Raw genomic sequence first — 27907 nt, 5'->3', positions numbered from 1 at the left:
CGCGGAAGGTGGCCTCTCTCTGACCCAGTTCCTCCTGGCACCCAGGGACTACCTACCCTAAGTATCCTCCTGTCGCCGAGCCACGGTAAACTCACAAGTCAAGTGGCTGGCTCTCAGCAGGCCCTGGAGTCAGAGAACGGAACGTCACAAAAGGACCTCTGTGATGCTGCTGCCTCCCCACTGGCCCGCTGAACAGCTGACTCCAGCGCACTCAGACCCGGTGCACTTGCCACCAAATATAAAAAAAACCTGTGTGTCCAAACCAGGGCCCCCCTGACAGGCTCTGGCCCGGGTAAACTGTACCTGCTCCTCCTCCTCCCCCCCCCTCTCAGCACCGCTGGGTGTTACTTGTGCAGAGATAATTAGATTTGGGTGGGGTTTTACACCTGCCTCACCTGCAGTGCACATGGTTTTGTCCATCTAAGAAATATTTTGTCAGAAAGAGTGAACTAGAATAAGGGCCTCAGTTCCTGCTGGAGACTACTAAAAAAAAAAAACGCTTATCCCTGATCCTTTCTGAGACCAACCCTGCAAGCTAGGAGGGTTAAGTTCATGGGTAAAGGGACTCTGATTAACCCATTTCCACTGAGATGCAACCCGGGTAATAGCGGCAATGAAAAAGGGGTATAATTAAGAAGTTTGCTACTCATGGAACTGAGAAGAGCCATGCAAACTGCAGACTGTCGCAGGCGTGCCACCGGCAAAATTTACTATGGATCATATATATACAATGCAATCTGGGGATCTCAGGATCGCAATGTGATATGTGATCCTTTCAGCAGATGTATGTTCCTGAGGCAGGGACAGGGGCTCTGAAAGAAGCCCGTCCCTGTGGGGGGTCTGCGCATCTGAGATGCTGCTGCATCTGCTCAGAATGAGCCCCCGTGCAGTATATGCTCTGGTGCTGGATGCTGGCCTAGTTCCCAGGAAATCACCATTCTCCATCATCATCATCATTATTATAACCTGTATTAGTAGTAATACAAGTATCATTATTATGAAAGTATTATGTGGTGGTAGCTGTAATCCGCCGCTGGGGGCGCTGCTTGCTTCCAGGCCATCTGCCCTTAAGTATCATGGCGGTCCTCGCTCAGGGATGTGACGTTTAACAGCCGCGACTTTGTTTTGTGAAAGGCCTGTCTCGCTCAGGGATGGCGGATGGGAATGAAAATCCCCCAGCTGAGCTGGAGGTGGTGGATAATGACGACGATGAGGAGGACGACGACGGAGAGTACGAGGATGAGGATGAGGACGCGGGTCCCGTGGTGGACGACAGTGTCCCGGCAGAGCGCAGCGGCCATGTGTCCGTCACTGACGGGGCCCGGATGTTCGTGTGGGGGGGATACAAGGTGCTGCCTTTATATCACTGCATAGTATATATATATATATATATATATATATATATATATATATATATATATATATATATATATATATATATATATATATATATATATATATATATATATATATATATATATATATATATATATAATTTCACATTTATTTGCTACAGGATATAAAATACAGGGTGCTTATATTATACTATAGTGGGGCTGTTTCTGCATGTTGAATAGGGTTCCTGGATATATGGCAGTTTGCAGTGAGCAACACTTCATGGTTTCCAAGTAGAAATTAATACATATCAGCCAAAAAAGACAGGCACACCATGGCAATGCTTTGCAACATGTGTGCTAGAAGATGACTAATAGTTCATTCATAAAAACGGCGCTCCAGCGTGCAATGTATGTCCGCAAGTTTGTAACGTCAAAATCAAGCAACGTTGCAGATCCAATGGATCATTTAATAAGCAGACCTGTGCTGGTATTCCCCTGCGGAGGGATGGATTTCTCGTCGAGGCTCTTATTTACTCTATCAGTCTTCTCCTCTTTTCAGAATGCCCCCGTTAGAGGATTTTACGACTTCTATTTACCACGAGATGAGATCTGGCTCTATGACATGGAAAGTGGGACCTGGTAGGTATAATAACCTTCTGCCTTGGGTGTTCGTTATTATACATCTCCTACACTCAAAATGTTCTTACGCTTCATAAATAAAACTATTCTTTATTTTTGACAAATAATGTGTTCCCATCTGACACGTGTAACTGACTCAAGACTTTCCTGTTTACTCAAGCATTTCCGTAATTCCTTTAAGTATAGTTTGTAAAAAGCTTTGCGGTACTTGTTTCCTAGCACAGCGCCCATGGCATGCCGTATTTAATGGTGTGCGATTAGGGTGGCCAATCCCGGGATCGGGATCGGCGGGATCCCGGGATTTGGCACCTAAAATGCCGGGATTTCAATCCCGGGATTGGAGTTTCCAATCCCGGGATTTCGGGATTAGACTGCAGGGCAGCGTCTGAGCTAGTGCTCAGACGCTGCCCGGCTTCTCCCGTCCCGGGCAGTGTGGCTCTGTGCAGCGTGACGACGTCAGAGGTCACGCTGTGCAGGCCACATAACAGCAGCCGCATCCTGCGTGCACCGCGGCCGCGCTGACCTCCTGCCGCCTTCATGATACCGCCCACCCACCCAACCAGGCTGCCTGTCTGCCATCGCCTCTTCCCGGACCCCCATACCAGCGCCGGATGCCCGCCCAACAGCAGCCTCATCCTTGTGTGCACCGCGGCCGCGCTGACCTCCTGCCGCCTCCATGATACCGCCCACCAACCCAGGCTGCCTGCTTGCCTGGCATCGCCTCTTCTCGGAACCCCATACCTGCGCCAGACGCCCGCCCACCCACCCAGGCGGTATTTTACTGCCTAAACCCCCAGCTCCATCGCCCACCCGCCCGGCCGCACCGCAACTGTAAGTAAATATTCGGGCCGGGTTTTTGTATAAAGGAAGCCAATCCCGGGATCCCGGGAATCCCGGGATTGGGCATTTTTCAATCCCGAATTCCGGGATTGAAAAAATACCCCGGGATTGGCTTCCCTATGTGCGATGTATTTCCATGAAATTAACAGGAGTGCTTGTACAATGATATATCGCATGGAAGCAAACGGCATGTGATGCAATGCGATTTTTTTATTGTACAAGCACACTAATGGGTGCTTACAATGTTAAATGCACCCACATTGTCAACGGCACCCCCACTATCAACGCCAACCCGAAGCACAGCGAGCCCGCGAGGAGGGGCGGCGGTACGCGTCCTCCGACCTTTTCATACCCCCACTATCCACGTCAGTGTGGAGTTAATTTTAGATAGTGTGGCGAGCGCAGCAAGCCACCGAGCTTGAAGCGTGGCGAGCGGACGCGGAATACATGTAAAGTAATCCGTGTCCCCACACGGGGCTCCCTACGCTTCGGGCTCAGTGGCTCACTGCGCTCGCCACACTATCAAAAATCAACTCCACGCCGACGTGGATAGTGGGGGTATGAAAAAATCGGAGGACACGTACTGCCGCCCCACACGGGCTCGCTGCGCTTCGGGTTGGCGTTAATAGTGGGGGTGCCGTTGACAATGGGGGTGCATTTAACATAGTAAGCACCCATCAGGGTGCCTGTACAATTAAAAATTGCATCGCATGCCGCTATATTGCATGCAATGCGATTAAAATCGTAGGCGCCGTGCTAGGAAACAAGTACTAGCTTTGCTGTGCTTCATTGTTCCTGTACTGTATTACATTCATTCTATCTGTTAAGCGCATTGAGTCCTATTGGAGATAGAGCACTATATAAATAACATATACACACAGTTCATCCTTAGCCTATCATATAGGATAGTTTCTGTAGCTGTCTCTTGCCTGAGTGTATATGAATTTGTATCATCTCCCTTTTAAATCTGCGTTTCTTGCAGGCAGAGAATGAAAACGAAAGGCAATGCTCCGCCCTCTATGTCGGGCAGCTGTGCAGTGTGTGTGGACAGTGTGCTATACCTGTTCGGAGGACATCACGCCCATGGCAACACCAACATGGTCAGTATGCAAATGGCTTATGTTCGAGGTATGAGGCAGGTCCAGAAATCCAAGAAAACGGGATGGTGGCACTTGTAAGACCACTTGTAGTGCTAACCGTTAAGTACAGTTCCGTTATATCCTTCCTCTTCCGTATAATCCCTTTATTCCGTTTAAGACTTCTCCTGTCCATCTAATTGTGGTGTGGTGAGATTCCCCTCACAGTACAGGGGTCCTGGCCTAATTGCATACACAGTGCTCTGTGCTAGGTGTAATATAAATATGAAAGCTTTCATATGAAGGGACATGTTCAGGTCTCCCCTGACTACTGGAAGATAAGTGTCTGGTAGACTCTCCGTCCCCTTATTCTCAATGTGGGATTCCCCCATCTCCCACCTCTGCCTTCGCTAAGGACCCTTGATGGCATAGGCTAGGAAGGCAGTGTTACTGCTGCAGTCCACCTCTTCCTTCCAGCTACTCTGGGTTACATGTCATAATGTAGAGCAGAGAGAGACCACATGTGGCTCACCAGGTGTTGTATAATGGTCCATGCTGGCAGAGTGTATGACAGTGGTTCTAGTAATACACTTTAGTGTTCATTCTAGCACCCGCCATCTTTTGAAAACCCATGCAGTTCCTGTTCCCTGCCTGGGGTGTCGCTGACTGCTGTAGTGTTTCATGCACAGGTTTGGTTTGCATATCAGTGCTGATACACAGGCCACATTGTGCTAGAAGCACTACAGCAGACAGCGACACCCCAGGCAGGAAAGAGGAACTGCATGGGTTTTCAAAGCTGGCGGGTGCTAGAATGAACACTAAACTTGGTTTCTGAACCCCAAGTGCTGTTTCTGGAAACTTTATATGGGAACCAAGCAATACGGCCCTGTGTGCTGGTTCTTTCTGAGACACTGAGGTAGCAACAAGGTTGTGAATCTTGTTTCCAGTGAACAGATGCCTCAATATAGTTTGTGGTTTCAGCTGTACATGTTGAACCTGAACTCCAGAGCTGACGATCTCTTCTGGGAGAAGGTAGAATGCAAAGGAACCCCTCCGTCACCAAAGGACAAGCTTGGTGTGTGGGTTTATCAGAACAAGTGAGTTGCTTAAATGAAAATTAAACAGGATATTGGTCGAATTTGGTCCCTTTGATGCAATGCCTGCAGCAGCCAGTAGAGGCTGCCCTTTCTCCTGCCAGCAGTGCTTGGTCTATGGGCCTTGTGGTGTGATTGAGACGAGCAGCGCTCACCTCACACATACCACTTGTGACCGGGAGATGATCACTTTACCCACCTGTTTGCACGGAATACAGTCATTAGGTTGACACAAGCATTAGGTCAACAATGGAAAGGTCGACATGAGTTTTTCGCATACATTTATTTTTTTAAGTCGACTTGTGCTGACAGGCGGTATTTCATACCCTACAATTTACTACTATATGGAGGGAGAATAATATAGAGTGCCCAAAGCATGGCGAGCCATAGGAGGGGAGGCGGTACACTTAAGGCGGCGGCTCTCAAATGAGTGGCCGACAGGGGGTGTCGGTGAGGAAGCAGTGCGGCTGTGATCAGAACAGTGGGACGGGAGGCGGTGATCATCAGTGTGCTGTGCAGCGGGCAGCAGCGGCTATTACAACTAAAATAATGTGTCAAGTCGACGTTCCCATTGTCTACCTAATGCTTGTTTCAACCTTCCGACCCTGTTGACCTTAGCCATGTCGACCTATTTCAGGTGTCAACCTTCAGGGTTTGACCTAATGCATGTCAACCTTAATGCAGTGGACCCTATGCACACTACTACCCTCTGCATATCCCTAACTCTGTGTGTCTGGATTAATAGGTTGACACATAGGAAATGTTGACGTGGTCTAGGTCGACATTGACAAAATGTCTACCCTGCAAGATGTCGACACATGTTTTTCACCTTTTTCTTTTACTTCGGGCACGGTGCCTTGCTGCGATCAGCACACTCTTATATTCCCTCTCTTTCCCCACTCGGATCGCAAAGTAAAAATAAGTCTGTTTAAAAATACCAAAAAAAAATTGTCATCCTTTTCTGTGTCGACAGCATGTGAAAGAAAAAAACTTTAACACCCTGAGTTGGATTTGGTTTCAAAAGTTTATTTATATTTCACTGACTTTTTCAATCCACTATACCTAGGTGTATAGAACTAATGAGAATAAAATCACTACAGCAACTTCCCGTTATGGGGTGTATTCAATGCGGCCGGCGAGAGGGGTTTGTATGGCGAGGATTGCTTTTTGGGGGGCGTTTAAAACCCATCTTCGCCATCCAACCCCCCTCGCCATATTCAATCTTTTGCAAGAATCGTCGCCATCCTCTGGCACAAATTCAGCGCGTCCGCTGCATTTTGTGACGAGCCCGGCCGTTTTGATGACCGCACTCTCTTTTTCCACCTCGCTGAAAAGAAGCCGTGAGGTGGAAACAGCGAGTGAAGGGGGGGGGGGGGGGGGGGGCAGTTGAATATTCTGACGGCGAGCTATCGGCACAGCTCGCCATCATAGCATTGAAGGCACAGGATTCTAATGGGCCCTACACACATAGCGACCCTGCTGAGCATTCTGAGCGATGCTAGATCACTCAGAACACTAAGAAAGTTCACTTAGCGCACAGCGATGTGTCAGCGATGTGCTGCTGAGCGATCTGTCAGGGCCAGTGTTCGCTGGTGAGAACACGGAGCCCTGAACCAGCGATTATAGATTTATCCAGCATCTAACACCGCGGGGAATAACTAATTTGTGTTTTGTTTGTGTTGTCCTGTCTATTAATAATAGTTTTTTTGGTACTTGTTTCCTAGCACGGCCACACCGATTTCCATCGGGGTGGTCGTGTCGGAAAAATCGCGTCCATCGCATGCGATTTGGTCGCATGCGATGTGACCGACCCGATTTTTTTAATTGAATCAAATGTGAATAGGGTCCCTGGGACCTGATTTTACATTGGATTCAATGTAAAATATTCCCTAGACCCCCAAATTTTACAACGTAAACCCCACCCCACGATAGACGTCAACCCAAAGCGAGGCGAGCGGCGGCGGTGCACGTCCTCCGACCTTTTCATTCCCCTACTATCCACGTCGGCGTGGAGTTGAGAATATATAGTGTGGCGAGCGCAGCGAGCCACCGAGCCCGAAGCGTGGCGAGCGGACGCGTATAACTTCACAGGTATGCGCGTCCCCTCGCGGGGCTCGCTACGCTCGCCACGCTTCGGGCGCGGTGGCTCGCTGCGCTCGCCACACTGTATATTCTCAACTCCACGCCGACATGGATAGTAGGGGAATGAAAAGGTCGGAGGACGCGCACCGCCGCCCCTCGCGGGCTCGCTGCGCTCGCCTCGCTTCGGGTTGACGTCTATCGTGGGGTGACGACGGGGCCATATATTTTTTACTATGTGAGATGGACTTAATCAAGTCCATCTCATCTTGTGCCATTATAATGGCACAAGACCGACGCGATGCTCCCGATTTCAATGTTAAAAAATATTTTAACATTGAAGTCTATGGCAAAATTGGGGGCATCGCGTCGGTCGCGTCGGGACCAATGTTAATGGTCCCGACCGACGCGATGCCCCCGATTTTTCCTTTGCCGGCCAAATGGACCTGATTTTAAAGGAAATCGGGTCCATCGCGGGGATCGTGTACCTTAACTTAAAGGTACACGATCCCCACGATTGTGGCCGTGCTAGGAAACAAGTACCTTTTTTTTTTTTTTTATTATGAATTCCAAATTACATTTTATTGTATATCAATAGCGCAACCACAAAAAAAACAGCGTTCTTTTTCCTTTCTTCCTATAGTGCTGATTGGGTCTGCAAGGGGGTCATTGAAATGCCCCCCCAAAAAATAGTTAATCTTTTCATTTGTGTTTCAGGCTGCTCTTCTTTGGGGGATATGGGTACTACCGAGAAGATGCAATCGGGACATTTGAGTTTGACGAAACCTCTTTTATAGTATGTATTCCTAAATATAATTGCACAATTTTGTGGGTTTTCTTAAGTATTACAGTTTTTGCACCCTAGTAGAACACTTCTGTTCTGGTCTGTTAATGCCCGGAAGCCTGCGCAGCGTGACCGCTGACGTCGTCACGCTGCGCAGAGTCATGCTGCCCGGGACGAGAGAAGCCGGGCAGCTGCTGAGCACCCGCTCAGATGCTGCGCGGCATTATACTGCGCATGCGCAGTCTAATCCTGGGATCTTGGGGGCCAAATCTCGGGATCCCGCCGATCCCGGGATTGGCCACCCTAATTGCAAGTGTAGTGAAGGAAGATGCATCTTTCCATTGATTGCGTTGTCTGTTTCCAGAATTCAGGGATTCCAAGAGGCTGGAATAACCATGTGCATTGTCTGGCCCTCGGCAGCTTCACCTGGAGTCGCATTATCACAACGGTAAGATTACTTTTACTTCTGTGGGATCATCTGTTTGTGTAGAGTGAGAAATCCACAATGCGTTTCGCAGACATGTTGTCACTGCACAGAACAATGCGGAGACTGGGCGGCTGCTCAAGTACTTTCTCCAGTGAAATCTCAATATTAAAGTGAAAAGGTTTTTACTCTGTTATGGTGACACGTTGGTCTAATATCATCCCTCGGGGCGGGGATGGGTAATTGGGTTGACCACTGAAGGTCAACAGTCCTTAGGTTGACACCTGAAATAGGTTGACACAAGCATTAGGTCGACTGTCTAAAGGTCTACATGACTTTTTCTCCTTTGGGAGACATCAGGGGCCACAGCTTTACAGTGGGTAATAGGAGTGGGAGAGAGCTCCAGCACCCTAGAGGATAACTTTAACTGCCTCCCAGGCAGCCAGGCTCCTCCCCTCCTATACCCCGCCTCCAGGCCAAGGACCTCAGTTTTTCTAGGGTGCTGGCAGGAGCCCGATGCACTCAAAAGAGGGGCTGCTATTTAGCAGCCATAACTTTAATTATTATTTTTTTTTTTACACTGTAAGTGTCAGAGCAGCAGCGCTGGGGGTCTGACTAGACCCCTGCACTGCTGGCTCCAACACCCGGGTCCGGCGCTGCATCGCCACCCGCGGGTGGGGACCTGCAGCGGCCCCCGGGCACTGGGGAGCCTGCAGCCACAGACGGACGCCGGGAACCACAGGCGCCCCCTTCACGCAAGCCGGGATGCACTGTGAGTAAGACACGCTCCCCGCCGGGAGCGTGTGCGATAGCGCAGCGAGGCGCACAGATGTGGCTGTCACAGCCGGCGAGGGGTGACCGCCAGCTGTGCTAGCAGCAAGCGGTCGGCCGGCTTGCCGCCCGTCCCGCTGGACCACCAGGGATACTAGTTTGTGCTCAGCAGCGCTGGTATGCGGGGCCGCCCGGCGCGCGCCGGATCCTCGCCATTTTACCAGCGCTGCATGAGGACACCTTCCCTGGGGTCATTTGTTAGCAGGGGGAGGTGGCTCCCCCCACATCAGCCCCTCCCCCGGGGACAGTAGGCAGGGAACTGTGCTTGGCGCACAGAGAGTTCCCGCCACTGACATCCCTTCCTGTCTGCCTGGCTGCACGTGAGGAGGGACACGGAGAAGCTCCAGTGCCACCCGGGGTTCCACTCTTTCACTGCCAGGAGGCTTGGGCAATTCCCCCCTGTACCTCTCCTGCGGGACACAGGTCACTGTTACTGAGTGCTCCAGCCAGCCATAGCTGCTGCAAGAGCCTAGTGCCATTTGCCTTCTATTTGCATTGTATGCCTAGGTATGCTTGCTGTATATGTGTACTTATTAACCCAATAGCTGCTGCAGTGTATTTGGTGTCATTTTGTACTTAGCCCTCCTGTACTTACAGTAATTATGCCCAACAAGGGCAAGTCCAAGAAGGGGGAGGCCCCAGCATTGCTGTCATGCACAGCCTATAATGCGGGCCTATCTCCCCTGGACTATGTACAGGACGGCCTATGCGCAAGCTGCTACAATGCGCAGGCGCTGCCCACGCCTATGGCCTCTTCTCAGGAGCCTGCTTGGGCCTCATCCCTTGTGCAGATGATGGCGCAGCTAGTTGATAAAGTCTCAGCTGCGCCGACCCAGCGGCCCGTGCCGTCCTTATCGGCGGCGGGTGCAACCCCCCCAGCATTGGATGCCCAGGGGGAGGGTTCATTGCCCGCAGATAGACGCAGGTCTTTAGTTAAAAGACCGGCGGCACTCCGGCCCCTCCTCATGCATGATTCAGACGATGAGGAGGAGGAGCAAGACATTCATGATGATGATGATGATGATGACTATGTGGAGGAGGCCGTCGATGACGCCATTGTCGCCGCTGACATTGGGGATGCCTGTGTTAGAGAGGACCCCCCCTCTCATAGAGAGGATCCCCCATCTCGCCTTGATGTACCAGGCCTGATTACAGCGGTTAAGAAGGTCCTTCTAATAGACGACCACGCTGATCCGCCTGCGAAGTCGGGCCCTATATTTAAGCGCCCTAAACGCTCCTTAAGTCTATTTCCCAAGTCGGATAATCTTGACATGGTCATTAAAGAAGCTTGGGAGGTCCCTAATAGGAGGTTTGTCATTCACAAACGTTTCTCCTCCCTCTATCCTCTTTCCCAGGAGGACAGGACCCCCTGGGAGACAGCCCCCAGGGTAGACGCTCATGTAGCAAAACTGGTAAAAGCCTCTCTGTTGCCAATCCCTACAGCGTCTCTTAAGGACCAAGCGGACCGGAAGTTGGAAAACTTCCTGAAGCTTATCTACACCACGGCTGGAGCAGCCGGCAGGCCTGCCCTGGCGTCAGCCTGGGTGGCTATGGCCCTAACTAAATGGACTGCTGTCCTCACAGCAGGGGTGTCTGAGGGGGCCCCAGCAGAAACTCTACTACCGACTATAGAGTTGATACATCAGGCTGCCCTCTACTTAGGCGAGGCAGCTCTTGATTCCGCTACGCTCTCCTCCAGGGTGTCAGCTTCAGCAGTGGCCGCTCGCAGATCACTTTGGCTGCGTTCCTGGAAGGCTGACACTGACTCTAAGAAGGGCTTGGAAGCTCTTCCATTCGACGGTTCCCTCTTATTCGGTCCCGAGCTGGATAGGATGGTCGCTACGGTGGCAACCTCAAAAACGGCTTTTCTACCATCCACCCCGACTACACGACCCCGGCCGGCCTTTCAGTTCTTTCGGTTCCAGGGTCGTGGTAGGGGACAGGCCTTCTCCTCCAGATCTTCCCAGGGGGGCAGATCCTCCCGCCCTAGAGGCAAGCGTCCTTGGGCCACCAGACGCCCTGATCCCAAGCCTGCAGACAAGCCCGCCGCATGACGGGGTGGGCCCCCACCTGGGGGATCCCAAGGTGGGCGGTCGTCTGTTGGAGTTTTCTCCTATCTGGTTGGAATCCACCACAGACGCGTGGGTTCAGGAGGTGGTCTCTCGGGGCTACTCCTTAACTTTTTGGCATCGCCCACCGACATCGTTCTTTTCCACGAGTCTTCCATCAGACCTGGAAAAGCGCAAAGCGTTAGAACAAGCAGTTCAACGTTTGCTTCAAGCAGGAGTCATCATACCCGTCCCCTGGGCCCAAAGGGGTTCAGGGTTTTACGCCAGCCTCTTCCTGGTCAGGAAACCAAACGGGTCCTACAGGCCCATACTCAACTTAAAAAAGCTGAACAAGTTTGTACGTGTTCCAAAGTTCAGGATGGAGACTCTGCGCTCCATTGTCCTGGCCCTTCAGCCAGGGGACTTCATGGCATCCTTGGACATACAGGATGCGTACTTACACATCCCCATCTGTCCGGAACATCAGCGGTTCCTGCGCTTTGCCATACTGGACCAACATTTCCAGTTCAGGGCACTACCATTTGGTCTGTCCACTGCCCCCCATGTGTTCACAAAGGTGATGGCAGTGATGGGCAGCAGTCTGCGCAGCCAGGGTATCCGGATACTCCCATATCTGGACGACCTGTTGATTCTCGCTCCCTCTGCAGACCTTCTTCGGGACCACCTGACTGTGGTGATACAGCTCCTGGAACGACACGGCTGGATCATCAATTGGGACAAGTCCTCACTGATTCCGGCACAGTCGATGGTTCACCTGGGGGCCAGGTTGGACCCCATCCATCAGAGGATCTACCTGCCAGACGACCGTCGGCGGACCCTGCAGTCCCGAATTCGTCGGCTCCTAAATCCCCGACGGGTGTCCATGCATGCTTGCATGAAGGTTCTGGGTTCAATGGTGTCGACCTTCGACATGGCGGAATATGCCCAGTTCCACTCCCACACACTTCAGAAGGAGATCCTCTCCAAGTGGTCAGGATCCTATCGTTCTCTCCGATCTCAGGTGATAACCTTATCACCGGCAACTCGTCTCTCTCTCTCGTGGTGGCTCCTAGACCAGAACCTCACGATGGGACGGCCATTTTGGATCCACCAATGGACCCTTCTCACCACGGATGCCAGTCTCCGCGGTTGGGGAGCGGTCACTTGCCAGAGGTCATTCCAAGGACTTTGGTCTACATCGGAGGCCAAGCTTCAAATCAATGTCCTCGAACTGAGGGCGGTCTTCCGAGCTTTTTGCCTGGCAGAACCCTGGCTGAAGGGTCATCCGGTGCAGGTCCAGTCGGACAATGCGACCACGGTGGCTTATATCAACCACCAGGGTGGCACCCGCAGCCGGGCAGCAATGGTGGAAACATCCCGCATCTTTCAGTGGGCAGAGAGGAAGATTCCTGCTCTATCAGCGGTCTTTATCCCAGGAGTCCAGAACTGGGAAGTGGACTTCCTAAGCCGTCAAACACTGAATGCCGGCGAATGGTCCCTCCATCAGGAGGTGTTCCAGATGCTGGTACGTCGGTGGGGCTTACCCGAAGTGGACCTGATGGCCTCTCAACACAACCACAAGGTTCCCCTTTTACGGATCCAGGGCTCGCGACCCGGCCGCCATCTTGGTGGACGCCCTGTCTGCTCCGTGGCCGTTCAGGCTGATGTACGCCTTCCCACCATTCTCCCTTCTATTGCGACTGATTCGCAAGCTGAAGGCGGAGGGGGGCACATTGATCCTGGTGGCCCCGCATTGGCCCAGACAAGTCTGGTTCTCAGATCTTCAGGCTCTGTCGGTGGCCCCCCCGATTCGTCTGCCATTGCGCCCGGACCTTCTCTCTCAGGGTCCGTGTCTGCATCCAGATCTGAGGCGCCTGGCTTTGACGGGGTGGCTATTGAAACCTCCCTCTTGAGATCTAGGGGGTTTAATGCGCGAGTAATCTCCACCATGCTTAGAGCGAGGAAGGCTTCCTCGGCGAGGGCTTATCATTGTGTTTGGAGGGCCTACTTTATTTGGTGTAGGACTCGCCACTTCAATCCTAAGTCTTACCGCCTGGCTCGGATTCTATCTTTCTTACAGAAGGGCCTGGAGGCTGGATTGCGCTTATCTACCTTGAAGGTTAAAGTCTCGGCTTTGTCTATCTTGTTTCGCCGAAGATTAGCACTTTTGCGGGATGTCCGCACATTCCTGCAGGGGGTTTTGCACATCCAGCCTCCCTTTGTTCCCCCGGTTGCTCCTTGGGACCTTTCACTTGTGCTATCTGCACTTCAGAAACCACCATTCGAACCTTTGCGGTCAGTGGACCTGTGTTGGCTCACCTGGAAAACGGTTTTCTTATTGGCAATAGCATCAGCTCGGAGGGTGTCCGATCTGTCTGCCCTGTCTTGTAAGTCCCCTTTCCTGGTTTTACGTAATGACCGGGCGGTCCTTCGTACCGTCCCTTCTCACTTACCAAAGGTGGTGTCCAGTTTCCACGTTAACCAGGAAATCGTGGTTCCGGCCTTTCAGGGGTCAGATGCGTCTCCGGATCAATCCTCCTTGGATGTTGTCCGGGCGTTGCGCATCTACGTGCGCCGCTCTCGGTCCTTTCGCAAGTCGGACTCTCTCTTTGTGCTGTATGGCTTTCAGAAGAGAGGATGGCCGGCCACTAAACAGACTATTGCCCGCTGGCTTTGTACTGTCATCAGGCAGGCATACCTGGGCGCCTCCCTTCCGGTTCCGGCTGGTATCCGGGCACATTCCACCAGGTCTGTGGGGGCGTCTTGGGCTGTTCGGGGCGGTGCAACAGCTGAGCAAATTTGCAGAGCTGCGACATGGTCGTCAGCTGCTACTTTCTTGCGTTTTTACGCTTTTGATACGTTTGCCTCCCAGGACTCTGCCTTTGGGCAGAGTGTGTTGGCTGCGGCACAGGCGCGTCCCCACCCATAGGTGGCTGCTTTAGGACGTCCCACTGTAAAGCTGTGGCCCCTGATGTCTCCCGAAGGAGAAAATGAGATTTATGTCTTACCTGGTAAACCTCTTTCTTCGAGGACATCAGGGGCCACAGGGATCCCTCCCTGCCGCGCCTGCTTCAGTTATGTTAAAGTTAAGTTTCACTGGTTATATTACTCCTCTGTTGAGGGTACTAACATGTTTCAGAATGTGTCTCTGTGTGGTGCTTCTCTTCCTTCTCTCTTGTCTCCTGCCATGGCTTGTTAAAAAAACTGAGGTCCTTGGCCTGGAGGCGGGGTATAGGAGGGGAGGAGCCTGGCTGCCTGGGAGGCAGTTAAAGTTATCCTCTAGGGTGCTGAAGCTCTCTCCCACTCCTATTACCCACTGTAAAGCTGTGGCCCCTGATGTCCTCGAAGAAAGAGATTTACCAGGTAAGACATAAATCTCATTTTTTCGTGTTTTTTTTCCTGAATATCGACATGGACACCGTATCAGTGTACCGCTATGCTTGACGTGCGCCGGGCACTGTGTCTCGCTGCGCTCGGCACACTATTAGATTCTCCCTCAACGCTGGAGTGGATGGTAGGGCATACCGCCTGTCCGCACATGTAGACAAAAAAAACCGTGAAAAACTGATGTCGGACTCTGGTCTGTCAACCGTGCCATTGTTGACCTAATGCTTGTGTCAACCCTGTTGACCTTAGCCATGTCGTCCTACAGTCGTTGACCCAATGACCGTATCTCCAGTGGACGTAGCTTTGCCATTCCTGGCGTTTGACCTGAGCGTAAGGATTACTTTATAGGTTGCTCACGTACATTGACGGCCACACTAAGAGAGATTCGACCATCCAGTGCTAGAGCCTGAGATCAGATCATCTCCAAACCAAAACTATTACAGCTCTGTTCATGTATTGGGTATTACAGGTCACATGTTGGCCCTTATTCTGGTTCACTCACAGAGGCAAATTCCTTCTCCAATGGACAAAACCATGTGCACTGCAGGTGGGGCAGATGTAACGTGTGCAGAGAGAGTTAGATTTGGGTGGGGTTTTACTTCAAAGTGAGATCTATATTGCAGTGTAAAAATAAAGCAGCCAGTATTTACCATGCACAGAAACAAAATAACTCGCCCAAATCTAACTCTCTCTGCACAAGTTACATCTGCCCCATCTGCAGTGCACATGGTTTAGTTTATTTGAGAAGGAATTTGCCTCTGCGAGTGAACCAGAATAAGGGCCATTGTGTATTCCAGTCCTGCTTTGTATATACACCAACTCTTCTAATGTTCTCCACCCTAACCTTCTCAACAGGGAAAAAGCCCCTCGCCACGAGCTGCCCACGCCTGTGCCACAATCGGAAACAGGGGTTATGTTTTTGGTGGCAGATACAGGGTGAGTGTTATTTGGGTCAGGCGGGCAGTTGTGTTCCCATTGATGTAATGTTACCGTATACAGTGTCCTGTGTTACTTCCTAGGACTCCAGGATGAATGACCTGTATTATTTGGATTTTGATACCTGGGAATGGCATGAAGTGTAAGTGATGTTACAAACTCTCTATTACCAGTAGGACGCACCCTCGGAGGACTCTGCCCATCACCTGAACACGTTCTTATTGGGTTACCAAAGCGCATTTCAAGGTCTATGCTCCCCTTATGTCACAACATGTGTCCAGGGAAAAGAGCTGTGTCTAGATCAGGGCTGGGCAACACCGGCCCTCCAGATGTTAATGAACTACACATCCCAGGATGCTTTGCATTCGTTTTGCTATGTGGCCATGCTGAAACTGATGCAAGGCATGCTGGGATGTGTAGTTCATCAACATCTGGAGGGCCGGTGTTGCCCAGCCCTGGTCTAGATTACCTAGACCAGGCATGTCCAATGTTGGCCCTCCAGATGTTGTTAAACTACACATCCCAGCATGCTTTTCAATAGTTTTAGCATTCTCTAATAGCAAAACTGTGGCAAAGCATGCTGGTATGTGTAGCATTATTTACTAATACCCCTTTTCCGCTAGCAAAAAATAACCTGGATTTTTTTTTGCTAGCGCATCCCAAGGCAAAATCCGGGGTCGACTGACCCGAGACTCCAACCTGGTGGTTACCTGGGTTGCACCTAGGATGGTCCAGGGGCAGTGGAACTGGTTAACCTGGGTTGATGCGACCCGGGTCCCGTTCACTGCAATGTAAAACTGCCTCTGGGCGATGCTCTCCTCTCCCAGCCCCGCCTCCCGTTGATGTCACCAGCTCAGCATTATGCCGGGTCAGGAGACTAGTGGGAGAGGGTTAGCAAGCCGGGTCGCACACGGATACAAAATCCCAGGCGAGACCCAGCTTAGTGGAAAAGGGGTGTAAGATGGGAGTTCTATAGAATATGGGATGTTGCTATGGGCAACCAATAAGAGTCTTTTATCTTCTAGAAGGTGCTAAATAATAAGCAGATTGGTTGCTATGGGCAACATCACATCTTCAATAGAATTCCAAACTTAGTAAATAAACCGCTGGATAGCTCAAAAACTAGCCTCCCCCCCCCCAGGTTTCCAGACTATCCATCCTCTCCCCCCTGGGTCATAGACAAGTCACCTTGGTGGGAATTGCACTTATTTCTGACACTGGAAGCTGGAGTAAACTCTATGGTTAGGGGGAGCCCCACCTCCGTCCCCGCCCCTTTATGTTTTAGTACAAATGGCATTTGAGGCTTCAGTGAAGTCTGACTGTGATGATGTCATATACATGAGGCACATTGATCCTATGACTTCTCTGCCACTGAATGCTTTGTGCAGGCATGTCCAAACTATGGCCCTCCAGCTGTTGTGAAACTACAAGTCCCATCACACCTTGCCACAGTTTTGCTATTAGGGAATGCCCAAACTATGGCAAGGCATGCTGGTATATGTGGTTTCTCAACAGCTGGAGGGCCACAGTTTGGACATGCTGGGTCTAATGTCTACATAAGCGGAATCTTATGTCTATTTCATCCCTCCATGCAGGATCACACAAGGCGTCACCCCAGTGGGGCGGTCGTGGCATTCGCTAACACAAGCTTCACAACACAGTCTGTTCCTCTACGGGGGGTTTACCACCGACAAACAACCTCTGAGTAAGTGATGGATGTTAAATCCCCATTCTCTCTGCTGACAGAATTATTACCCCTTTAAAAATAACTTCTGAGTTCGGACGGCATCCCGCATGGCTGCAAAACTCCGAGGCGATTGCATTTGGCCGCATGTGATCATTGAGAGCCAGTGAGCTGAAAGCTGGCAGCTAGCCATGATATTCAGGGTGTCCCCCTGGAGTGCAGTGAGCATGCTCCCCATCACATAAGCTGCCCTCTATTCATTAATATTCCCAGCTGCACAGAAGATGTTGACTAAAATAAGTCATGTTAAAGGGAATATTCAACTGCTGTCAGTAACTTTTTACGGATCATATAATTTGAGAACTGCATAAACAAGGACAGATCAGTCCTCGTAAAAGTGCTGCCACCATTGCATGGGAAGAGTTTAGCAAATGTTAGAAATCAGCATTTCTTATTGTATAATGTAACCTTCCACTGTTTTGCCGTTAGGGCATGTTGGGATGTGTAGTGCCTCAGGTCGCCTGCTGCTAGAATGCAGCCGCAGCACAGCCTCTCTCTCCAGCTCAGCACATGCTGCTCAGTCCCATGTCCTGAGCTGGGGAGCGAGACAACTGATGCAACAGCTTGTCATCCCTCTCCCTCTTGTTTGTTTATTTTTTCCCAGGGATGTGGTCATGCCCCCTCTGGAGGCCACACCCCTCCATAATTTACCAGGGCCTGGCCGGGATATTGCCGCCCCTGGCTTACCAGTACAATAGATTGTATCGATATCCCAATAAAACCTTATTAAAGCAGTTAGTGCTGTCTGTTCAGCCATGTTCTTGTATAAGTGACGGACACATCTCAATACATAGCCAGCGGTTGACGTTCCGTCCATCCATAGTAACTGTTGCTTGCTGTAGATGCAGTATTTGTACTGTCTGCTGAATGGTCTGGGCAGTGTGCTCTGTATTTAGGTGACACCTGGATGTACAGTCTAAAGACGAACGAGTGGATTCCCTTCCAGAGCTGTCACCACGATAAGCCAAGGTAAGAAGTCATTACGGGCTCAGCGTCGGCAGGTGTATAAGCTGTATTCCGCCGTCACCGCAACCTATCATTGTCCCACTGTCTGTTTTTGGTTGGCAGGTTATGGCATACGGCGTGTGCTAGTAAAGAGGGTGAAATATTTGTATTTGGAGGATGCGCCAACAATCTCCTCGCCCATCATAAAGCGGTAACGCCTGACACTTTCTTTTTATCAGTTGTTCTGCTGGAATCTCGTATTAACAGCTGAAGTTGGTGTACACTGGCGGATTTATCTAAACCAGGCCTGGCCAACCTGCGGCTCTCCAGATGTCAAACTACACATCCCATCATGCCTTGCCACAGTTTTGCTATAAGGGAGTGTTAAAACTGTGGAAAGGCATGCTGGGATTTGTAGTTTCACAACATCCGGAGAGCCACAGGTTGGACTGTTCTGATCTAAACGGATTTTAATATAGGTTGTAAGGAGTGTAGGTAGCTAGGGAACTGTAACATCAGCCCCATGTTTATTTCTAATACACCGACTCAATAGGATGGATGCACCTGATAATTAGCTCCTCCCACAAAATGGCTGCTAACTTTCTGTTGCCCTTATTCTGGTTGCCCCAAGAACCAATGTTTTGCGCAGCTGCATTTCTGCGCATGTGCATACGTTGTATGTACCCCCATAACAACCAATCAGATTCTGTTTATAATTTTCTAGTATGTAATACAGAAATGTTAGCTGGAATTTGACTAGTCGATATGATGAACACTCCCACTTCTCACTTTTAGAAAAGTTAATACATTTACCATGCACACTAGTTTCATTATTACCTCAGTCAATTTGATTTAGTCACCCTTTGAGCCAGGGGGTGTAGGTAAAACCTGGACCATAGCATGTATTGAGGAAAGAGATCGAGAATCTTTGTTAATAAATTTATTCACAAGTATTGGTTTAATTTACACAATGGTTGTTTTCTAATAGGTTGAGTTTTGATGGAGAGTGAATGCTATCAAAAATTATATTTTTGAAGCAAAGCCTTTTTTTTTCACATAGCTTTATTTGTAAATGGCAGAAGCATCTGCGGATTAATATGAGTAAATCTTGAGGGAAAGATTATAAAAATGTCTGTTATGTGACAGAGAAATCTGCTTCTATGGTCTCCTTTTTGTTACAGGCCCATAGCAATGAGGTTCTAGTGTTCTCTGTCCAGCCAAGGTCTCTAGTGAGGTAAAGGCTTCTCCGTGTCATTTATGAATGTGTGGTTATATGGTCCCCATTACCTTCCATCTATTGTACTGATCTCTTTTCATCTTGGTTCCCCAGGCTTTGCCTAGAGACGGTGATTTCATACAAAGAGGTCCTGTCCGGCTCTCTGGATTGTCTCCCCAAACACTTACTTCACCACGTTCGCCAACGAGCAGCCAGCATTAACAACACGTGCGGCTCGTGAGAAGCAGATCTGTGCGTAGCTGTATATAGTATTACTGTTTGTGACTTAGTAGGTTTCCTTCTTGGTAGACCGGGACCTGATTTAGTGTAAATATGTTTAATAAATGTGGAGAATTGAAACACTTGTCACCTTTATTTGCGATTCAGTCAAAGTGATCTAAATACGCTACACGAGCCATATCGGTAACAATGTTTGTACAACTCCCAGGAAAACGATATAGTACATACGATAATATCGTTCAGTGACATCACCCAGCCCCCACTCTAGAACATGCAATGGTTAATGCTATAGGCAAAACTTAGAACAAAAAGGACAAAAAAAGGGGGGTGGGCAGCGCTATTGGAACTAGTTCAGTGTAATTTTAGGTAAAAAAATGAATTGGGGAGATTGGTTAGATCTATCACAAAATTTTTTTTTTTTTAATACATTTCTAAAAACTATGAGCCAGAAAATACAGGCTAAAAACAATGGACATATATAGACATGTATAATAAAATAGTCATCTCACCGAACCGAACCACATGGGGATTAGACTCAGGAAGTCCTGAAAGTCCAGAAGAGTGGGCACTGGTAGCACCCACTAAGTGGTGGGGAATATTCGAGGTGTCCAGTAATGTTGATGGTACAGTCCCCGATCTTGCAATATGGAGGGAGGGCACAAAGATGTTGATGCCAGGAGTGGCCCAAGATGGCACGAATCACCAACTCCTGTCGCCAGTTGTTGGAGGCGAAATAGTGTCCTCAACCTCTACTATAGTTGCAAAGATATTTGTAATCCAATTGGTGGAGTAAAGAAGGTGGGGAACAATTGAAGCTGGTGGTGGTCCTTCTGAATATTTTGCTGGATTTATTTTCCCAGAGTGGTTCACCTGTAGATGTGGTGAGGTAGGTGAGGCAGATATCCTGACCGGTTTCGCTGCTCCAGGCAGCTTTATCAAAGGATGACTATTTGACTATTTTATTATACATGTCTATATATGTCCATTGTTTTTAGCCTGTATTTTCTGGCTCATAGTTTTTAGAAATGTATTAAAAAAAAAAAAAAAAATTTTGTGATAGATCTAACCAATCTCCCCAATTCATTTTTTTACCTAAAATTACACTGAACTAGTTCCAATAGCGCTGCCCACCCCCCTTTTTTTGTCCTTTTTGTTCTATTCATTTGTACAGGACTAACTACCCTGTCCTAGGGCAGCAGCTCAGGAATTCAACTCAGGTCAGGCGCACCTGACCCCGAATCACTTAGTGTGATCCGGGTTCACCCTTTTCTCCATTATAGGCAAAACTTGTATGTACAAATGACGGGTGGGGGAAGGGGTGTATTACAGACTACAGGACTGATTTAGGATGTGTCGTTGCGATCATAATTTGCCCCAATGGCCGTGGTTTGTCTATGTGCCAGCAAGCAGCTTCGCCAAGTCCCACAGTTTCCGGACTGTTCGCTGTAAGGAAGGAGGGGAACTCCCAGCATTTTATGGACATCTCCCTGCAGAAGCTGGCGTGGCAATGCTTGAGGTGGGTGGCTGGCATCACGCCTGCCCCTGTCTTCGGTGAACAGGGGCAGAGAAAAATCATTTGATGGTCAGCGTCTTCTCTCCCTTTTGCCCACATGGGCGAGGATGTGATTGCGTACACATACCCTCACATGATACTGAGGGCATTGGGGGCAAGCAAGCCAACCTGAACCTCTATGCAGATGGTGTTCCTTGTAGCATCCCTACGCCTTACCAAAATCTGTGCAGTTCCTCTTTTCTGCTCTGCTGTTTCTAGCACAGGCTGGTCTGGAACTGAATACAGACCAGACTGTACTAGAAGCACCAAAAGCAGACAGTGACACCCCAGGCAGAAAACTGCACAGATTTTGAAAGGTGTAGGGCGCTAGAATGAAGACAATAACATTGTTACCGATGACTGTATAGTGTGTACACATCTTGGACAATTGTAACGCTGTCCTGTGGGGAACACAGTCCTCCTGCCTCAATGTATTTAGGCCAAAATCAATGACATAATAAAGAGTAGATCAATATTTATTTTTCATATCCATACAATGCAGTTTAGTTCTGTATCCTCTTTAAATTAGAAACATAAAAATATTACTTATTAATACTTTCTGCACCCAGGCAGGTGTATCATTAGCTGGCTGTTTTCTGGCCTATGCAATATCACTAGGAACCAGTCCTTCATTACTATTAATCACATTAGCAATGCAATGTCTCGATGATGTCACTGATTCCTAGCAAAGTGATTGGCTGGCATGAACCAGAATACAACCAATGTAGGGGACCGGTCCACCTTTAAAATAAAGAGATGTGCTGTTTGCCACAATAGGGCACAGCTGGCACGGAATACAAGTACTATAGAGTTGTGTGCACATTTGGGAATTTAAAGGGTTAATGTTAATTATTGTACCTCTGTACAAGCAGAATACCTTCATTCCCAGATACCCCAGCAGGCTAATGATTAGAGATTGGTGATTGAATTTACAATCCTGATCCTTCATACATGGGACGGGAAGTAAAATGCTGATGTGTAGATGTTACTAATGTGCTTTTATCATTTATTCTTATCTTAAATCATTCCGCTTATGAAAATAACACCTTTGTAAATCTGTCTCCCATAGTCTCAGAACACTGTGGAATTTTGCTCCAAACCCTCAAATGAAAGGACCATGGGCCCAATTCAGTATTAGCAAAGCAAAAAAATGCACACAACTAGACAAATCGATGCTGCACTGCAGGTGGGGCAGATGTAACATGTGCAGAGTTACATTTAGGAGAGTTATTTTGTTTCTGTGCAGGGTAAATACTGGCTGCTTTATTTTTACACTGCAATTTAGATTTCCGTTTAAATACACCTCACTCAAATCTAACTCTCGCTGCACCTGTTACATCTGCCCCACCTGCAGTGCAGCATAGTATTACCTAGTTGCTTGGTTTTCCCTTTTGCTAATAAAACTGACTCAGGCCCCATGTGCAGAGGAATTCCATATATACATATGTGCAGTCCAGGCATCGGCCGGTGTTATTTCTTCTTTGCATTGAGCAGATTGGGAGCGGATACTTTCACTTTTCCTGGCATGTTCCTTGATAGGTCTGTGTCCTGCACAAGGGAGAAGTCAATGATAAATGGCAGCACTGGGAAAGGCTGGTGTATACACATCAGCAGGGCACAATGGTCTAGCTATATATAGGTAAACTCTGTATTCTGCTCCTTGCCAGTAGTACATGACCCCGGCTGACATCTGCTAGTATGACTATACCCTGCACTGTGTACAATACTGATATTGGTCACAGATAACATGAACACGCCATGCACCAGAGATACCTGGTGCAAGTGAGCTGACAGGTCTTGGCCCTCCAGCTGTTGTGGAACTACACTTCCCAGCATGCCCTGCCACTGTTTTAGCAGTCCATTATATAAAATCTGTGGTAGGGCATGCTGGGACGTGTAGTTCCACAACAGCTGGAGGGCCATGAGTTTAACACCACAGGACTAGAGGTTAAGAGTAAAATGTCACGTCCTCGTTGACAGTCACCCACTGGAATGAGTGGAACCCTTAGATGTCACTCTTAAAGGGCTGTTCATGTCTAATATGGGGTACACGCCACGACGACCCGCTCACGATGCACATTGTGAGCCGGTCGTCAGTGTTTCTTCAGACCCACTCACAATGATGCGGGGGGACACGACCCGCTCACAATGTGCACCGTGAGTGGGTCCAATCCGATGGCGACCCGCACCCGGCAGTATGGTCGTTTCCAGATCCTACCTGCTGCAGGTAAGATCTGAAGAACGACGGACCGACCCACAGGACCGCACATCGGATCGGTATCGGTCCACACCAGGACAGAAAAGGGCCCAATCACAACACAATCTACATCCAATTGGTCGGAATTGGATCTAGATTGATGGGATCGGACCCTAGTCGTCCTGGTGTGTACCAGGCATTTGAAATCATGAGAGGAAGGGGCAGTAAGTCTTCTATTTAAGGTTTGAACGTATTTAATACATTTAACAAAATGAGTAAAGATTCATCTGGAAGATAAAGTTGTACCATGTAAAGTATAGGTCTATGCCAGACCTCACCACCCCCATTGACCCTTTAAGTGTAAAGGAAATTCGTCAAAATTAGGCATAAAATTGCAACGCAAACCTTATGTACCCCTTGCGTGCCAACGTTGCTGTCAATATTCATCAATATAGCCGCAAAAAATGCCAGCGCCGCTCACAGCAACTGTTCCTTTTTTGGGTGCAATATTTAACTAGACTTCAATGAATTGACTTTTCTTTTAGTATAAATAAATACAAGTACAGCAGTCACATTGTTAGCAGATGTTTTGAGGATCACTCACAGCAGCGTTGGCACTGAAAGGATTAAGGACCAAGGGCGAGATCTACTAAGGGGAAAATGCGGTGAAACCCCTGTTTTACCGCATTTTCCTATGTACTATTACCCGGCCGCACCAATTTCACCGGCCAGGGTATCGCCACCCTTTGGGTGGCGATACCATATGTAAACCTATGGGCTTCTTTTCACCGCCCCCGCCGCCTCTCTAACCCCCCTCTCCCCCTCCCTTGGGCTTACAGGTCCTCCTGGACCTCGGAAGGTAAGCCCTTCCTCCCCCAAGCAACGCAGCCGGACGTCCTTCCGGCTGCAGGGGGGAGGAGGAGGCGCCGGGGACAGCCTGATTAGCTGTCCCCGGTGTGAAGGTAGCAGTAGACGGCAGTGAGGAGGCTGAGACCCCCCGCACACCACAGTACAAGTTTTGCGATGCACTGGCATCGCGGCGGCGGGCGGCGATGTAGATTAATGCATCCTGCCACAAGAGAGAGGGAAGTAGTTCTGTAGGGAAATCCTGAGCTTCCTCCCAGTATTGAAGCATGACTATTAAAAAATCTACTTAGCCCCCTTTTTATTTCTCTTTCATCCACAGGAACAGTGCAATATGGGGTGTATTACTTCTAATACTGACATACAAATAACTCAATGTAAATGAGATGTTGAGTCATCTTTGTATATTCCCCAATTATTACACAGCGCTGTCCTGACACTGGGGACCTCTACTCTGCAGAACCCACCCTACCGCCGGTCCCACTTACCTTGACGCTGCGCAGTAAATCCTTCTCTCTGGAGGAGGTTTCCTTAGAGTGCATGAAACTGTTCAGCGCTGTTTTAGCAGCTGTGGAAGGAGAAGGGAAACGATCACACAACGACCTTTAGGAGTAGTTCAGGAGAAAGGATTATAGAACGGGATGACACATTACTGATAAAAATGCCTTTTTATCATTAGTATTTCAAGATGACTTATTTGTACCCTGCGCGTTTCACCCGGAATGAATCGGTTGTTGGGAACGGAGCCGGAGAGTGACAGCGACTAACCCACAACTTGGCACCACATTGGTTTGCAGCGGATACAGAGAGTGAGGGGTACATTTACTGAGATGGGAGGTTGCCCATAGCAACCAATCAGATTCTACTTGTTTACTTAGCACCTTCTGCAAGATAATAGGATGTGGTTGGTTGCTATGGTCTGGTTGGCCAATCAGCAGCAGTAGCTGTGGTCTGTAATGGACCCAACTGCCTGTGTGGGTTCCGTATGATTTTCCTGACAGTCGGGGTGCCGGCAGCAAGAGAACTCAACGGTGACCCCATGAAGGCTTGATTCACTCGCCATGCTGCTGGCATGGTGGCCCACTTTGCTTGCAACAAGGTTCTGTTGCCCCATGATGGAAAATAGACCATGTGCGCCGGGATTCCGGCTGGCGGTAATATCACCGGTTGGGATCCTGACCGCCGGGATTGCAGCAGTCGGCACATCCATGGTCCTAAGGTGGCAGAGTATCCAGTCACCTACCTTTTCCTTTCTTTTGCGTTCCTGGAGTTAGTTTAACTTTATACCTGAAAATAATAGAAAAAAAAAGTCAGGGTATGGCCCCCAAACCACGGCGTCCAACCAGAAATAATGATGGCTCACTGTGGCCTCAACATCACTCACTTTACCTTGAACCCCATTAAGGACTCCCTGTAGAATAAGCTGCACAATGCACCCCCTGCTCGGTAAATACCAGAATATGCCCCATTATCCTCAGACAGTTCCTAGTTCCAGTTGTGTGCATAGGTTACACCCCAACAACAATAAGTGCGCACATTTTGAGAACATAAATAAAAAGTTAAATATATACAGAATAATATTCATTTCCAGTAGAATCTTTGCAGAACTAGAACTTACTTATAATTGGTCATAGCCGTGTAAGGCGCACAGACGGGCACAGAGAAAAGCAGAACGTCCTCTGGGTCCGGCTGTCCCGTCAGGGCGTCCAAAAGATTCTCTGCTTCCTGCAGGAACGGAAGATGGATTCATTACATCAGTGATAACAGAGGACCTTACACCGGCAAGGTAAGCTTCCAGCTCAGCTGCTGTATGACTATCATCATATCCCTGGCTGACCATGGTATGCTGGGACTTGTAGTGCCACAAGAGCTGGAGAGTCACCAGCGTACCCAAGGCATATGAACAATGGTCTATTTTATGTATGCATGTTCTAGAACAGTTATGTTGCAACCTTCCCCACCTTTCCTACGATCACACATTATAACATAGTAATTTGTCAGTTCTATACCCACTTCCTTGTTATGGTAATGAATGGGAACCAGAGTATGTACTAGAAGAGATGATAGATACCTCTGATCCTGGAGCATCCGGTTCCGCATCATCCTGTGTATATATATAGAAAACAGAGAGATCACACATACAGTGATAGTGACTGTGGAGCATGGAACAATCTGAAGAAATCACAGCATAACTAAGAACTAGGGTTCCCAATCCCACGATCGGGAGGATCCCAGGATCTGGCCCTAAAATTTGAGAGATACTGGTATTTCGGGATTAGACTGCTCCCGTATACGCTGGCTGAGAATGCAGCCTATCCAATCAATGACATCACTGAGAATGCAGCCTATCCACTCGCTAGAAACCAACGACATCACTGAGCATGCAGCCTATCCATTACCTAGAAACCAATGACATCACTGAGAATACAGCCTATCCATTCCATAGAAACCAATGACATCACTGAGAATACAGCCTATCCATTCCCAAGTAACAAGAAATATCAGAACAGACAGCATAGACTATGTGCATTCAACTATTGCACTTGACCAAAACACCTATAAAAATGGCTTCATCCCACTTTTTACAAGATCTTTCAATACCTTATTACATCAATATTTTTTGCATCAATTATTTGTATTAGTTCCCCCCAGAAGCCATCACGTAGAACCTTCTATTATTTAGTGCTATTGGTACAGGAGCCTCCGTAATACAACACAATAGTGCAGAGCCTCCTCTGTCCCAGCTGCCACTACCAACCTTCTCATCCTGCTGCTCCTCCAATGTCAGGTCTTGTAAATCTTGTGTTATTAAGACCTCTGTAAATACAGGCATATCTTTTTTCATAGGCCCGCTTCCGCCTTTTCCTTTCTGTTGCTGTTTCTTTGCCGTTTCCTCTTTCATTTTTCCTTTCTTTACCTTCTTTACCTTCTCTTCCTTGCTGGACCCTGCCGACTACAGAGAAGCGGATTTACCTACTGTGTCTCCTTAGGGTGAGACCTAAACTTGCTTAGCATACGTTCTTACCCCCAGCAACTGCATTATAAGTTCCCGATCTTCATCGTCCTGATCTTTGTACTTCTCTTTCATCTTCTTCATTTTACTCTGGCAGGAACAGAAATGGTCAACTGAACACAACTCTCAAACAAAAGTTGGGACATTTAATAGGCGGCAAAAACACGAAGATCCAATTGTATTAAAAAGGTATATACAATGGTCTATGCGACTCCTGGAGTCTTAAACGCCCCCATACTAAAGATTATACGCATTTCTCTGCCCCGCATCAACACTATTCTAGGATTGATATGATCCACATTTCCTCTTCCGTTATCTCCCAGGTGAAGGAAGCAGGTATTACCCCCTTCACATGGACAGATCATGCAGGTACTTACATCTCATAGATCTATATCAACGCCCTACCAGGAGAACCAAATGGTGCTTAGATGTTTCCCTTTTACAACACCGTTCCGCTCTATCGGAGCTAAGGCTTGCAATTACACATTATTTTAAAGAAAACTCTTCCCCTGATATTTCCCCAGGTATCCTCTGTGAGGCTTACAAGCAGCTGCACAGATCCAGTCTTTGGAATCCGTTTGCATCGTTATTATCCCAACACAAATGGTCTCCTAGTGCCTCTGTGCTTTCACAAATAGAGACACTGAGCCAGATGCACTAA

The 27907-nt window shown here is 48.7% G+C and overlaps 2 protein-coding genes across 2 annotated transcripts in view; one reads left to right on the top strand and one right to left on the bottom strand.

Moving 5' to 3' along the window:
• The first annotated feature begins 1089 nt into the window (after window positions 1–1089).
• KLHDC2 (kelch domain containing 2) lies at window positions 1090–19740 on the top strand. Its single transcript, XM_083166906.1, has 13 exons — window positions 1090–1349; window positions 1897–1976; window positions 3799–3916; window positions 4874–4989; window positions 7783–7861; window positions 8214–8297; window positions 15395–15475; window positions 15559–15617; window positions 17071–17180; window positions 18116–18188; window positions 18288–18375; window positions 19346–19398; window positions 19495–19740. The coding sequence occupies exons 1-13, from the start codon at window positions 1152–1154 to the stop codon at window positions 19619–19621; spliced, it is 1266 nt and encodes a 421-aa protein (XP_083023032.1). The 5' UTR covers window positions 1090–1151; the 3' UTR covers window positions 19622–19740.
• A 1892-nt stretch (window positions 19741–21632) lies between these two features.
• NEMF (nuclear export mediator factor) overlaps window positions 21633–27907 on the bottom strand; it is an 83615-nt gene continuing 77340 nt past the window's right edge. Inside the window, exons 27-33 of the mRNA XM_083166903.1 lie at window positions 27259–27336; window positions 26992–27186; window positions 26305–26337; window positions 25852–25958; window positions 25477–25520; window positions 24722–24801; window positions 21633–22720 (exon numbers count right to left, since the gene is read on the bottom strand). Coding sequence (XP_083023029.1) covers window positions 22643–22720; window positions 24722–24801; window positions 25477–25520; window positions 25852–25958; window positions 26305–26337; window positions 26992–27186; window positions 27259–27336 — 615 coding nt within the window. The 3' untranslated portion in view covers window positions 21633–22642. The remainder of the gene's footprint in view (window positions 22721–24721; window positions 24802–25476; window positions 25521–25851; window positions 25959–26304; window positions 26338–26991; window positions 27187–27258; window positions 27337–27907) is intronic.

This window comes from Crinia signifera, chromosome 12 (assembly GCF_055691185.1).
Source record: "Crinia signifera chromosome 12, ASM5569118v1, whole genome shotgun sequence".
In the NCBI taxonomy this organism is placed as follows: Eukaryota; Metazoa; Chordata; class Amphibia; order Anura; family Myobatrachidae; genus Crinia; species Crinia signifera.
The sequence above is the reverse complement of the archived record's forward strand: the minus strand, read 5'-3'. Positions and strand labels throughout refer to the sequence as shown.